Raw genomic sequence first — 13036 nt, forward strand, 5'->3', positions numbered from 1 at the left:
AAAACATAAACATTAAAAAAAAGTTTTCCTATTCAGGGCTGCCTTCAGATTTTTCTCTCTCTCAATTTTTATTAAATTTTCTGTTTTACATTTTAGAAAATTCATTTAAACAATCTTAAAATATCAATGACTTGATAAAGTGGTACCTCAGGTTAGGAACAGTTTCAGATTAAGAACGGACCTCCAGAACAAATTAAGTTCTTAACCTAAGGTACCAATGTACTCTCATTTTCGGGCTCGCTCCTCCCTTGTCCCCTAGACCAGAGTTTTTCAACCTTTTTTGGGCAAAGGCACACTTGTTTCATGAAAAAAATCACAAGGCACACCACCATTAGAAAACGTTAAAAAATTTAACTCTGTGCCTATATTGACTATATATAAAGTAATTCTCTTGAATAGGAAACAAATAAACACAAAGATAGTATTTTATAATTACTTTGTTATGAAATAGTAAGTAAACAGAAATATGAAAAATTATAAAGTACTTTATTTTTAAATTTTTCGAATTTTTCAATTTTCCCACGGCACACCAGGCAACATCTCGTGGCACACTAGTGTGCCGCGGAACAGTGGTTGAAAAACACTGCCCTAGACAGACGAATGCTAACAACAATTCAGCTAGATCAACTAGTAGTCTGACTCTATTATTATTATTATTAGCCCACCCTTCTCCCCTTAAACCGAATTAGTTAATTGAAAGCACTGTCCAAAACTCAAAATAATATACAAAGGTAAAGGTAAAGGGAACCCTGACCATTAGGTCCAGTCACGGACGACTCTGGAGTTGCGGCGCTCATCTTGCCCGGCGTACAGCTTCCAGGTCATGTGGCCAGCATGACTAAGCCGCTTCTGGCGAACCAGAGCAGTGCACGGAAACGCCGTTTACCTTCCCGCTGGAGTAGTACCTATTTATCTACTTGCACGTTGATGTGCTTTCAAACTGCTAGGTTGGCAGGAGCAGGGACCGAGCAACGGGAGCTCACCCCGTCGCGGGGATTCAAACTGCCGACCTTCTGATTGGCAAGTCCTAGGCTCTGTGATTTAACCCACAGCGCCACCCGCGTCTCTATATACAGTGGTACCTCGGGTTAAGTACTTAATTCGTTCTGTAGGTCTGTTCTTAACCTGAAACAGTTCTTAACCTGAAGCACCACTTTAGCTAATGGGGCCTCCTGCTGCCGCTGCGCTGCTGCAGCACGATTTCTGTTCTCATCCTGAAGCAAAGTTATTAACCTCAAGCACTATTTCTGGGTTAGCAGAGTCTGTAACCTGAAGCGTCTGTAACCTGAAGCGTCTGTAACCCGAGGTACCACTGTACATGGCTCTCTTTAAAAAAAAACCTGTGCAAACACAGAGGTCTAAAATTGTTCACCACTTCACTCTACACTTCTCCTAGTTATCAATTAGTTTCCAAGCATAATTCAAAACAGTGTTGCTACCGACCTTGTAAGCCCGAAATGGCTTAGGCCAGCCTTCCTCAAGCTGGTGACTTCCAGATGTTTTTGTCAGGCTCTTGTCACCAAAACACCACATCAGCTGCCCTTACTCAGGAGGAAGTAAGAGGAATGGCTTCCTCAGTTTTCAAGCGTCTCGGAAGCCGAACGTCAAAAACCTGAAAGTAATTGCTTTCGTTTTCAAACACACCTCGGAAGTCAAACGGCTTCTGCTGCATGTTTTTCCATTTTTTCAATAGATTTTGCCAACCACCCATTGCTCCTTGGTTTTCAAATGTTTCAGAAGTCGAACAGTCTTCCAGAACAGATTACGTTCAAAAACCGAGGTTCCACTGTGTGTATGTATATGAATATACATATATATTCATATTCATATATATTCATATATATTCATATATTATATTATATTATATTATATTATATTATATTATATTATATTATATTATATTATATTCTTACATATATGAATGACACAGCGGTATAAGGAATTTTTTAAATAAATAATAGCCAACACAGTGCCCTCTTTTCGATTTATTTTATTTATTAGTACATATCCCGTCTTTCCTCTCAGAGGAGCCCAGGGAGGCAAAGACTTCTGTGATAAAATAGAAAATAAAAAAACATACTTTAAACTTTTTTTTTTAATTAAAAAAATCTAAAAACGAAACATCTAAAAACAGATTCAAAGCTCCAACTACACTGTACCATTAAAGCAGCATCACACTGTTTAGTCACGGTTTCTCCGTAAGGAATCCTGGGAACTGTGGTTTGCTGAGGGTACTGAGAGTTGTAGGAGTCTCCCTATTTCCCCCCCCCCCCAGCTACAATTCCCAGGGTGAGGCGAGAGACTCCATCAGGCAGGGCCTCCTTCCACCTGCCTTGCCCCCCCCCCCCAGTCTCTGCTTCTCATTTTGTATTGTATTATGTTGTGCACTGTGGCTTGCTGTTGTTTTATTGATTAGAGTTTAGAAATTACTTATTGTAACTGTTAAGAGTGGGTTTCTGTTTAATCTTGAAATGCTGATATTTAATATTATGCTGTATCATTTTAATGAATGTTGAATGTTATTTTCTTTGCATATTGTATTACGCATATTATCTTATTTATATGACATTAGCCGCTGTGAGTCCGGCTTTGACCGGGGAGGGCGGGATACAAGTAAAATGTTAAAAAAAGCAAAAGAAAAAAAAGGTGGTTTAACGCTCAGTCCCTCTTCCCAGGGAAACTCTGTGGCTGCTGGACGAAATGGACCACTGGCCTGATCCTGGTTCTCCTGTTATGGACACGGGAGGGGAAGGGTGAGCAAGGCTGAGCCTCACCTGGGTTCATTTCTGACACAATGGTTTATGCAGCCCTTTAAAGTCCGGGTTCAGTTACCCATAACTTTTCCTTTGTGAAGCTCAAACCTTGAATGGAGCTGGCCAGAGCAAATGCCAATATAAGCTCTTTCATCCAGTGATTCAGCAGAATGCACACCTAGTGCACTCCATCAAGTAAACTCATATAGAATTACAGAGTTGGAAGCATAAGGTAAAGGTAAAGGGACCCCTGACCATTAGGTCCAGTCGTGGCCGACTCTGGGGTTGCGGCGCTCATCTCGCTTTACTGGCCGAGGGAGCCGGCGTACAGCTTCCGGGTCATGTGGCCAGCATGTCTAAGCCGCTTCTGGCGAATCAGAGCAGCGCACGGAAACGCCGTTTACCTTCCCACCAGAGCAGTACCTATTTATCTGCTTGCACTTTGACGTGCTTTCGAACTGCTGGGTGGGCAGGAGCAGGGACAGAGCAACGGGAGCTCACCCTGTCACGGGGATTCGAACCGCCGACCTTCTGATCGGCAAGTACTAGGCTCTGTGGTTTAACCCACAGCACCACCCGCGTGGTGGTGCAAGTAGATAAATAGGGACCGCTTTCTAGCGGGAAGGTAAACGGCGTTTCCGTGTGCAGCTCTGGCTCGCCAGATGCAGCTTTGTCACGCTGGCCACATGACCCGGAAGTGTCTCCGGACAGCGCTGGCCCCTGGCCTCTTAAGTGAGATGGGCGCACAACCCCAGAGTCTGTCAAGACTGGCCCGTACGGGCAGGGGTACCTTTACCTTTACCTTTTACCACCCGCGTTCCTTCTGGTTGGAAGCATAGATGTCAACTTTTCCTTTTTCTTGCGAGGAATCCTATTTGGAATAAGGGAATTTCCCTTTAAAAAAGGGAAAAGTTGACAGCTATGGTTGGAAGGGACCCTGCGGATCATCTAGTCCAACGCCCTGCAATGCAGGAATTTGCAGCAGTCCCTTATGGGGATCAAACCTGCAACCTTGGGATTATCAGCACCACGCTCTAGCCGACTGAGCTACCCATCTCTTCATAGCACAAACTAAACAGGCAATCCTGGGGGGCAAAGCGTTAACACAAAGTGCTGCTTCAGAAGAAATTACTCACTGTCCTTGTTGCCAATCTCCAGGCCCGTGAATCTGCTAGTAGCAAAGTGCTTTTCTGAGTCTCCTACTAGCCATGTGGTTGGAAGCAACCAGTTACAGCCGCTTTCTCAGAAGGGGAAATCACTCAACAACCCACTGTGGCTTTTGCCCATTCGTTTAAAGCCTGTCTGTACAGGGAGAGATAGGGTTAAAAATCTAGACCAATAGGAAAGCCGGAGGGAGGCGGAGCCTAGCTGTGTATAAAAGGGCTTAGCCGAGGTTTGAGTTAGTTGTTGTTGGGAGCTGTTGGTGGGTAGTTGGTTGGTTTTAGCGGGTTGGCTGAGTTGGGAAAGGCAGTTGGAGAAGCAGTTGGCAGGCAGTTGGAAATAGAGAGACAGTTAGGGCAGTGGGTTCTTGACTGAGGGGAGGTAGCAGAGATAGAGAGAGGAAAATAAGACTAAGAAAGTAAAGAGTAACAATGTTTGGAATGCCAGAAAAGAAGTTTGTTTGCGTCTGAAATAAAATACACTCTTCTTTACTAATTGAGAACCTGACTGAGGCTGAAGTGATTTTACCTGGTTGGTGGGAGGACCTGGTTGGTGGGAGCGGATTAGTGGTGTACGGGTCAATAGTCCGTGAGACGACCGGGGGGCTCCTTACGAATGCCACACACACCAACTTGGGGAAGTAGTTATCACCTTTCTGCTACCCGTAAGCTCTGAACAATACAGTAGTACCTTGGTTTTTTAATGTAATCCGTTCCGGAAGACCGTTCAAGTTCTGAAACGTTCGAAAACCGAGGCGCAAAGGGCGGCCTGCCAATTCAACACAGAAAATTGTGAGAAACAACAGATACATGCAGCAGAAGCCGTTCGACTTCCAAGGCAGGTTTGAAAACGGAAACATTTACTTCTGGGTTTTCAGCGTTCGACAACCGAAACGTTTGGCAACGGAGACATCAAAAAACCAAGGTACCACTGTATTAAGATCATAAGCCCAGCTCCTGGTGCATATCTACAATTGATCCTCTATTCCCTTTTCCCTTTCCTCTTTTATGAAGAAACCCTTTATGGGACTCCCAAATTTAAATTCTTCCCTGGTCTCCTTGCTGGCCCTAGTAGGACCAACTTGGCCAGTTAGCCCTGGTGATCATTTGATGTCTACTGACTGGGGTTTTGCTTTTCCCAAAACCAGTGGCGTAGCGTGGGGGGTGCCAGGGGTGCCGGCCGCACCGGGCGCAACTTGGGCGGGGGGCGCACTCGCACTAGTAGCTCTCTGCCCCTACTAAAATCCACGGGTTAGGGAGCCCGCGCTCGCTCGGCTTGGCGAGGAGGTCGCAGAAGGGGGAGAGCAAAGCCTTCTGCCGCGGGCAAAAAAAGGAGAGGAAGCCGGGCGGGCTGGCGGGGGTCTGGCTGCGCCTGCTGCTGCCGTTGCCGCTGCTGTCGGGTTTGACAGCTTGGCGAAGTGGAGGGAGAGGAGCTGTATGGTAATTGCGGCTCTCTCTCCACTGGCCGCACCGAGCAGGGAGTCTGGGGAGGAGGCGGGAAGAGACTTTCCCCCCTTTTTTCTACCTCGCCTGGTCAGAAAGGAGAGCGGAGTCTCCTCAGGGCGCCCTCAGGCAGGGCAGGGCAAGGCAAGCAGAGCGAGGAGGAGAGAGAGGGGAAGGGGGGGGAAGCAGCCAGGAAACGCCGCGGTGTGGAGGGGGAATCAATTAAGGAGAGAAAGCGAAAAGCCTTGGAGAAAGGGAAAAAAGGAAAGAAAAGAGGCAGCTCCGGCAGAGCGCGGGGGAAAGAGAAGCCTCGCTGCTGCTGCTTGGGAGAGTAAATTACTGTACTTGCCTTGCCCCGGGTTAGGGGGCGCAAATTACTTGCCTTGCCCCGGGTGCTGATAACCCACGCTACGCCGCTGCCCAAAACGACCCCTGAGTTTTTGAATGTTATTGATATTGATGCTGCATTTTATGTTGTGTTTTCTGCTGGTTTTAAGTCACATTTTAATCAATGTTTTATATTTGCTGTTAGCCGCCCTGAGCCCGGTTTTTAAACTTGGAAGAGGGGGGTAAAAAAATAATAATTCTTTATTTATTGTTATTTCCCGCGTGGGTTCTCTCGTGTGCAAGAAGATCTGAACTTGTAATGAAGCTTTTCCCACAGGCTAAGCACTTAAACGGCTTCTCCCCCGTGTGAGTGCTCTGATGCCTGCGGATGTTGGACCTCAGGCTGAACGTCTTTCCGCAAACCCTGCAGCTGTACGGTTTTTCGCCGGTGTGGATTCTCTGGTGTCCCCAGAGGAGAGAGCTAGCGGTAAACCTTTTCCCACACTCAGGACACTTGTACGGCTTCTCCCCCGTGTGAACGCGCCGGTGCGAAATGAACTGAGAGTTGTGCCCAAAGCTCCTCCCGCAATCCGAGCACCGGTACGGCTTTTCCCCCGTGTGGATTCTCTCGTGTCTGATCAGGAACGACGTGCTCACGCTGAAGGACTTCCCGCAGTCAGAGCATTTGAAAGGCAACTCTCCGTGGTGGCTTTTCAGGTGGTTGTCGAAAGAGGAGTGTTGCTGGAAACGGCGCCCGCAGTCTGAGCATTTGAACGGCTTCTCTCCGGTGTGGGTCCGGTAATGTTTGGTGAGGTCCGAGCACATGGCGAAGCTCTTCCTGCAGCACGAACACCGGAACGGCCGTTCTCCCGTGTGGATCCTCAGGTGGCTGCTGAACAAGGAGCTCTGCCGGAAGCACTTCCCGCACTCGGAGCACTTGTAGGGTTTCTCTCCCGTGTGGGTCCGGTAGTGCCAAGTGAGGTCCGAGCTCACAGCGAAGCTTTTCCCGCAGTGCGTGCAGGTGTACAGCTTCTCGCCCAAGTGGGTCCTTGCGTGGGCCACGAGGGTCGACTTCAAGCTGAAGCTTTTCCCACAATCCACGCACTTGTAGGGTTTCTCGCCTGTGTGGATTCGCTGATGCGCGGTGAGACCCGTGGGCCGACTGAACCCTCGTCCGCACACTGCACACTTGTGTCGTTTATCGTCTTTGTGGGTGTTTTCCTCCAACGCCTCCTTCCTTCCGGCATGAAGGACAGAATGTGCAGCACTCCCTCCCAGATGATTTCCCCTTCGCCTCTCAGGGCGCCCACCTTTTTGACTTGGAGGCTGCAACCAATCAGGATTTTCCATCAGAGGAGTCTCCTCCTTGTGCTCAGTCACCTGTCCATCACCTGCAGAAACAAAATATTCAGAACTTCCATCAGCTGCAGATGCATTTGGAGTTCCATCTACGGTTTTGGTCCCTCAAAAAGGGTATATTGCAGAGCTGGGAAGAGTACAGGACAGGTGTGATCAGGGAATTGAAGCATTTCCCCTACAAGGAAAAAATACAATGTTTGAAGATTTTTTAGTGACAAAGAGGAGATGCATGTTGTTGTTTTTTTACAGACAGAGGCCTCCCCCCTCCATAATAATAAAAACCAGTGCTGTCAAGGAATTCAGAAAAACCTCACCTAGCATGCTGGCGCAGCCCTGGTCCTCCGCCTCCTCTTTAGCCTCTGAGCCCACCGGCATCCGTCCAGCCTCCGATGTCAACCCTGTTGCCAGGAAGCCTTGCCTCCCAACAGCGGCAGCCCCTGAAATGGCAAAGAAGCATAACGTACAATGCAGAAAAGGGTTGGTTCAGCACTACTGCTGCATGTTGGCTGATGTAAAATTCATTATTACTATTATTATTATTAATAATAAAAACAAGCATGGACTAACAGAGGAGTGGGGACCTTTGGCCTCTCCATAGGAATGAGCCCCCATTTAATAATAATAATAATAAATAATAATAATTAATAATAACAATAATTTATTTATACCTTGCCCACCTGGCTGGATTTCCACAGTCACTCTGGGCAGCTCACAACAGAATATTAAAACCACATAAAACATCAAACATTAAAAACTTCCCTAAAGAGGGCTCCCTTTAGATGTCTTCTAAAAGTCAGATAGTTGTTTATTTCCTTTACATCTGGTGGGAGGGTGTTCCACAAGGCGGGCGCCATTACCTTGAAGGCCCTCTGCCTGGTTCCCTTTAACCTCACTTCTTGTAGGGAGGAAACTGCCAGAAGGCCCTCGGAGCTGGACCTCGGTGTCCAGGCTGAACGATGGGGGTGGAGATGCTCCTTCAGGTATACTGGGCCAAGGCCATTTCCCTTCCGCCACTACAATTTGGAGGTCTTTAAGCAGAGGCTTGACAACCATATGTCAGGAGTGCTCTGATGGTGTTTCCTGCTTGGCAGGGGGTTGGACTCGATGGCCCTTGTGGTCTCTTCCAACTCTATGATTCTATGAATTCCCAGAGTGATTTAACACTGACCCTTCCCACTTCCCAGGAAACACTGGGAATTGTAGCTTTGTGAAGGGTATTTGGATATCTTAACGGTTAACCACTCCCAACAAACTACAGCTCCCAGAATTTTTTGGGAGAAGTAACGGCTGTTTAAATGGATGCTCCGAAAGTGGACTTCCTTGGCTCTGGCTCCTCCTACTGGTGGCCTCCCTGCTTTCCATCCTGTCAGTTCCAATGAGCCCCAGCCCCCAGGGCCCGCAACCTTTGGGACATCCTGACGAAGTGCCCTCAGCTGCTGTTTTGGTTTCTCAGCCTCTCTTTGCCTCACCAGGAAGTCCTCGGCCAAAGCCACTGCCTGGGCGCAGGTCTCTGGGCAGCCATCTTTGACCCAGCTCTGCATCTCCGGGGGCAGGACGGTCAGGAACTGCTCCAGGATCAGCAGCTCCAGGATCCGCTCTTTGGAGGACCTCTCTGGCTTCAGCCAGTGATGGCAAAGATGCCACAGACGGCTGCAGGCCTCGCGGGGGCCCTCAATGTCCTGGTAGTGGAATTCCCTGAAGAGTTTCCGCTGCTTAGGAAGACACAAGATTTACCCACCCGGGAAGAATGGCAGATGAAGGTGATGGACTATATGGAACTGGCGAAAATGACTGGCAGAATCCGAGACCAAGGAGAAGAGTTGGTGGAAGAAGATTGGAAGAAATTTAAAGTTTATCTACAGAAACACTGTAAAATTAAGGAATGTTAGAAGGATGTTGGAATGAAGCTATGTGGCTTCAGCAGAAATGTTATAAAGGATTAAGTAAAAATGGATTGGTAATTAGTGAAAGAGGAGAATGTAAAAATATAGTATATCAAGATAAATTATTAGGATAAAAACAAAGATGGAAAGGATTTGCTGAAATATCTAATTGAACTAGAATACAAAAAAGGGAGGTGTGAGGAGGTCAAGGAAATAAGCAAAGGAAAGAAAGTTATGTAAAGGTTGGATTTGTGTGTTTGTGTTTTTTGTTTGTTTGTTTTTGTGTTCTGTTTGTTTAACTTTTCCTATTTTTCTTTCTGTAACCTTTAAAACTTTAATAAAATCTATTTTTTTAAAAAAAAAGAGTTTCTGCTGCATGTCCAGGGTGACAGACTCACTTCCTCGGGTCTCATCTCTCGCCTTCCAATAGTCTTCCCCATTTCTGGCGTCCAAATCCCCATATTCCTGTGGCAACGCTCCAAGGAAGTTCAGCACGCCTTGGGGGCCCTGGTTAGCGTTCGCCACGCCATCCAAGGAGGCCGGAAAAGCCTTTGTGTTACGCCACAGAGTGGGCTCCTGCATTGCTGGGCTTTCCCATCCTGAGTGGAAACATCTCGATGTCAGCATTGCCCTGAGCCAGTGTCACCAACTGGACTCATGCACTTCAACCCCGACTGGGCTAGGCGAGCTGGGTAGCACTTCCAGAGACCACCTTTTACACAGGAACAGGTCAAAGTGCTGTGGACTCACAGCTTAGAGTTGTGAGCACCGGATTCACTTCCACAATACAGTCGTCGCACAGCAGAGTCTAGCAGAGTCTAGCAGTGTATACACGACTCGGAGAGCAGCTCTGTAGAATATCTTCTTTTATTCTATAACTACAACTATAATACAAAACTATATACAGAGCTAAATAGGTCTAAGCATAAATGAATGCTGCACTGAGTGTCTGCAGCTGCTCTTAGCAGCAACCTTATCTCTACACAGGATCTCTAACACTCAGTCTCTCTCTCTCCCCGACACACTGACTGACTGACTGACTGACTTGGTGCTGGAGCTGAATAAGTAGAAAGCAGAACACTGCTCCTCCTCTCTGGAGAATCAGCAGAGATCTCAGGAGATTTTTGGATATGGGAGGGGTGAAATCTCCTCACTCACTGCTTTGAGGAGCTCCTGAGACCCTGAACATGGTGGAGTCATCTTGTCGCCTGGTTCTTCTTTAAATGGCTCCAGCATCTCCCAGTTTCGAAAATCCAGGTTGTTGCTGGCCTCAAGATCACAAGAGGGCTTTCCGCCCCTCACGGACTCTACTCCGAGTTCAAATCCACCCGGGTCTTGTTCCTCCATTTTTACCCCGGCCTGCATTCCCTGCTCTAACTCAGCCTGGAAGTGGAGACAAGGATTCCTTCGGCCTCCCGACTGACCGCCATTTTGACTCTCAGGGAAACAATGGCCTCTTCTCCATGTGGCTACTATTTACCTTGCCATTTTCACCTACTATTTTCACAGGGGAATAATTCCATTTTCTGGCTGCCCTCGAACAAAACAGGGCAATCTATAGAAACACATCGTGTCGCAGGGAACAGAGACGGAACTTGCAAGAAGGCAGCCGGTGTCCCTGAGGGAAAAGAAGAGACAGAAAGGCAGAATTTAACAGCACATATGGAAATATTTCTTCTTGTTTTTCCTTTCAGGATCTCTCTTGGTGAAAACAGCCAGTGTTTTCCCCTTTGGGGACTGAACATGGAAGATAGAGCAGGCTTTTTTTCTCCTGTTGCGGAGGGCAGGACGCAAACCAGAGCTGTTTGACAGTGGAACAGTGGTGGACTCGCCTTCCTTGGAGACTTTAAGGCAGAGCTTGGATAGCCATCTGTCACGAATGCTTTAGTTGAGATTCCTGCATTGCAGAGGGTTGGACTAGATGACCCTTGGGTCCCTTCCAACCAGTTCTATGATTCTTTGCCAAATCATATGAACGCAGGAAACTGCCTTCTACAGAGCCAGATGCAAAAGGTGATTCAATGATAATCATAATCATGACATGGGACCACTTTTCCTCTACAGTGGTACCTCGGGTTACAAACCCTTTGGGTTACAGACTCCGCTAACCCAGAAGTAGTACCTCGGGTTAAGAACTTTACCTCAGGATGAGAACAGAAATTGTGCGCTGGCAGCACGGCGGGAGCAGGAGGCCCCGTTCGCTAAAGTGTTACCTCAGGTTAAGAACGGTTTCAGGTTAAGAACGGGCTGCCAGAACAAATTAAGCTTGTAACCAGAGGTACCACTGTATTTGCATCCCAAAGCCTCTCACCCACCCAAACACCACCCCTTTTTTATTCCCCTCCTTGGGAAGGGGACATAACTCAGTGGTAAGTAAAAGGTAGGGGATGCGGGTGGCGCGGTGGGTTAAACCACAGAGCCTAGGACTTGCTGATCAGAAGGTCGGCGGTTCAAATCCCCGCTACGGGGTGAGTTCCCGTTGCTCTGTCTCTGCTCCTGCCAACCTAGCAGTTCGAAAGCACCTCAAAGTGCAAGTAGATAAATAGGCACTGCTTGGGCGGGAAGGTAAATGGCGTTTCCGTGCGCTGCTCTGGTTCGCCAGAAGTGGCTTAGTCATGCTGGCCACATGACCCGGAAGCTGTACACTGGCTCCCTCGGCCAGTAAAATGAGACGAGTGCTGCAACCCCAGAGTCAGTCACGACTGGACCTAATGGTCAGGGGTCCCTTTACCTTAAGTAAAAGGTAAAGGACCCCAGGATGGTTAAGTCCAGTCAAATGTGACTATGAGGTTGCGGCGCTCATCTCGCTTTCAGGCCAAGGGCGTTGGTCCACAGACAGCTTTCTGGGTCATGTGGCCAGCATGACTAAACCACTTCTGGTGCAACAGGTCACTGTGATGGAACACCAGAGCGCATTGAAATGCCATTTACCTTCCTGCCGGAGCGGTACCTATTTATCTACTTGCACTGACGTGCTTTCAGACTGCTAGGTAGACAAGAGCTGGGATAGAACAACAGGAGCTCATCCCATTGCGTGGAATCGAACCGCCGACCTTCTGATCCACAAGCCCAAGAAGCTCAGTGGTTTAGACCACAGCGCCACCCAAGTCTCATACATGACTCAGTGGTAGAGCAACTGCCTTGCATGCAGAAAGTTTCGGGTTCAACCACACCAAGTGGCTCTGGGAATGCCTCCTGCCCCAGTGGCGTAGCGTGGGGGGTGCAGGGGGGGCCGGCTGCACCGGGCGCAACATCTGGGGGTTAGGGTTAGGGGGCACAAATCCACGGGTTAAGGGGCGCAAATCCACGGCTTAGGGGGCACAAATTACTTGCCTTGCCCCGGGTGCTGACAACCCACGCTACGCCACTGTCCTGCCCAAAGCCCTGGAGACTTTCAGTCAGTCTCTAGTCAACGCTGAGCTAAATGGACCAGTGGTCTGCTTTTGCCTTTCCAGGAGGGGCTGCTTTCTCTGTTGCCGACCTTCTGCACTCAGGCGCTCCTCTCTCCAGTCTCCAAACACACCCAGCCCCCAGGTCTGCGAAACCAGACGGAAAGAGGATACGGTCCCCTCTCTATCCGCCTGCAGCAACAAAAGGACGCGCGGCTAAGAGATGCGCAAAGGCGCGGAGCCAAAACTCACCTGCCTTGACCCCGTGGCACCCGAAGAGAAATCAAAGCAGGCAGGAAGGCAGCCGCATTCACATTTAGAGGAGCAACGCAGGAGAGTCGACCCACGAGGAGGCAGTGCAGGATGGAGCCCCCACCCCCTTCTAGCCTTTGCACTGGCAGGGTGGGAAAAGCGGGGCAGGAGCGCGCCAAGACGGGCTTCCAACTTCCTCTCCACATCCTCTCTAGGAGAAGAGCCTCTCTCCAGATTTAACCCCCCAAATAATCTCTCTTCCCTTTCTTCACGGACTGCACTTATAAAATTGACGAATTTACGCAGATTTGAGGGTAAACTATACACAGCACGGGTCTGTCCTTGTGGCTCGTTGGAAGTTGAAACTGCTTCACATGTACTATTACGTTGTCGTCTTTATGAGGATATACGTTTGACTTTTATCACACCTGTTTTGCAAAAGTCCAGGAAAGAATCGGAATACCATAGTT

The 13036-nt window shown here is 48.4% G+C and overlaps 1 protein-coding gene across 1 annotated transcript; it reads right to left on the reverse strand.

The window, feature by feature from the left end:
• Positions 1 to 5824: 5824 nt before the first annotated feature.
• LOC310837799 (uncharacterized protein) lies at positions 5825 to 7505 on the reverse strand. The gene is made up of 2 exons (XM_083724938.1): positions 7357 to 7505; positions 5825 to 7074 (listed from the first exon to the last, which is right to left on the reverse strand). Exons 1-2 carry the CDS (start codon positions 7415 to 7417, stop codon positions 5945 to 5947), a joined length of 1191 nt encoding a protein of 396 aa, XP_083581064.1. The 5' UTR covers positions 7418 to 7505; the 3' UTR covers positions 5825 to 5944.
• Positions 7506 to 13036: the final 5531 nt, after the last annotated feature.

The sequence above is a fragment of the Podarcis gaigeae genome (assembly GCF_964106915.1).
Source record: "Podarcis gaigeae genome assembly, chromosome: 2".
NCBI classification, from domain to species: domain Eukaryota; kingdom Metazoa; phylum Chordata; class Lepidosauria; order Squamata; family Lacertidae; genus Podarcis; species Podarcis gaigeae.

What these genes read in the sequence shown, in the direction of transcription:
- LOC310837799 (XM_083724938.1), bottom strand. Translation starts at nt 7,417, where the DNA reads ATGCCGGTGGGCTCAGAGGCTAAAGAGGAGGCGGAGGACCAGGGCTGC. An exon ending in GGGCTGCGCCAGCATGCTAG is followed by an intron (nt 7,075 to 7,356) that starts GTGAGGTTTTTC and finishes TTGTTTCTGCAG; the next exon opens with GTGATGGACAGGTGACTGAG.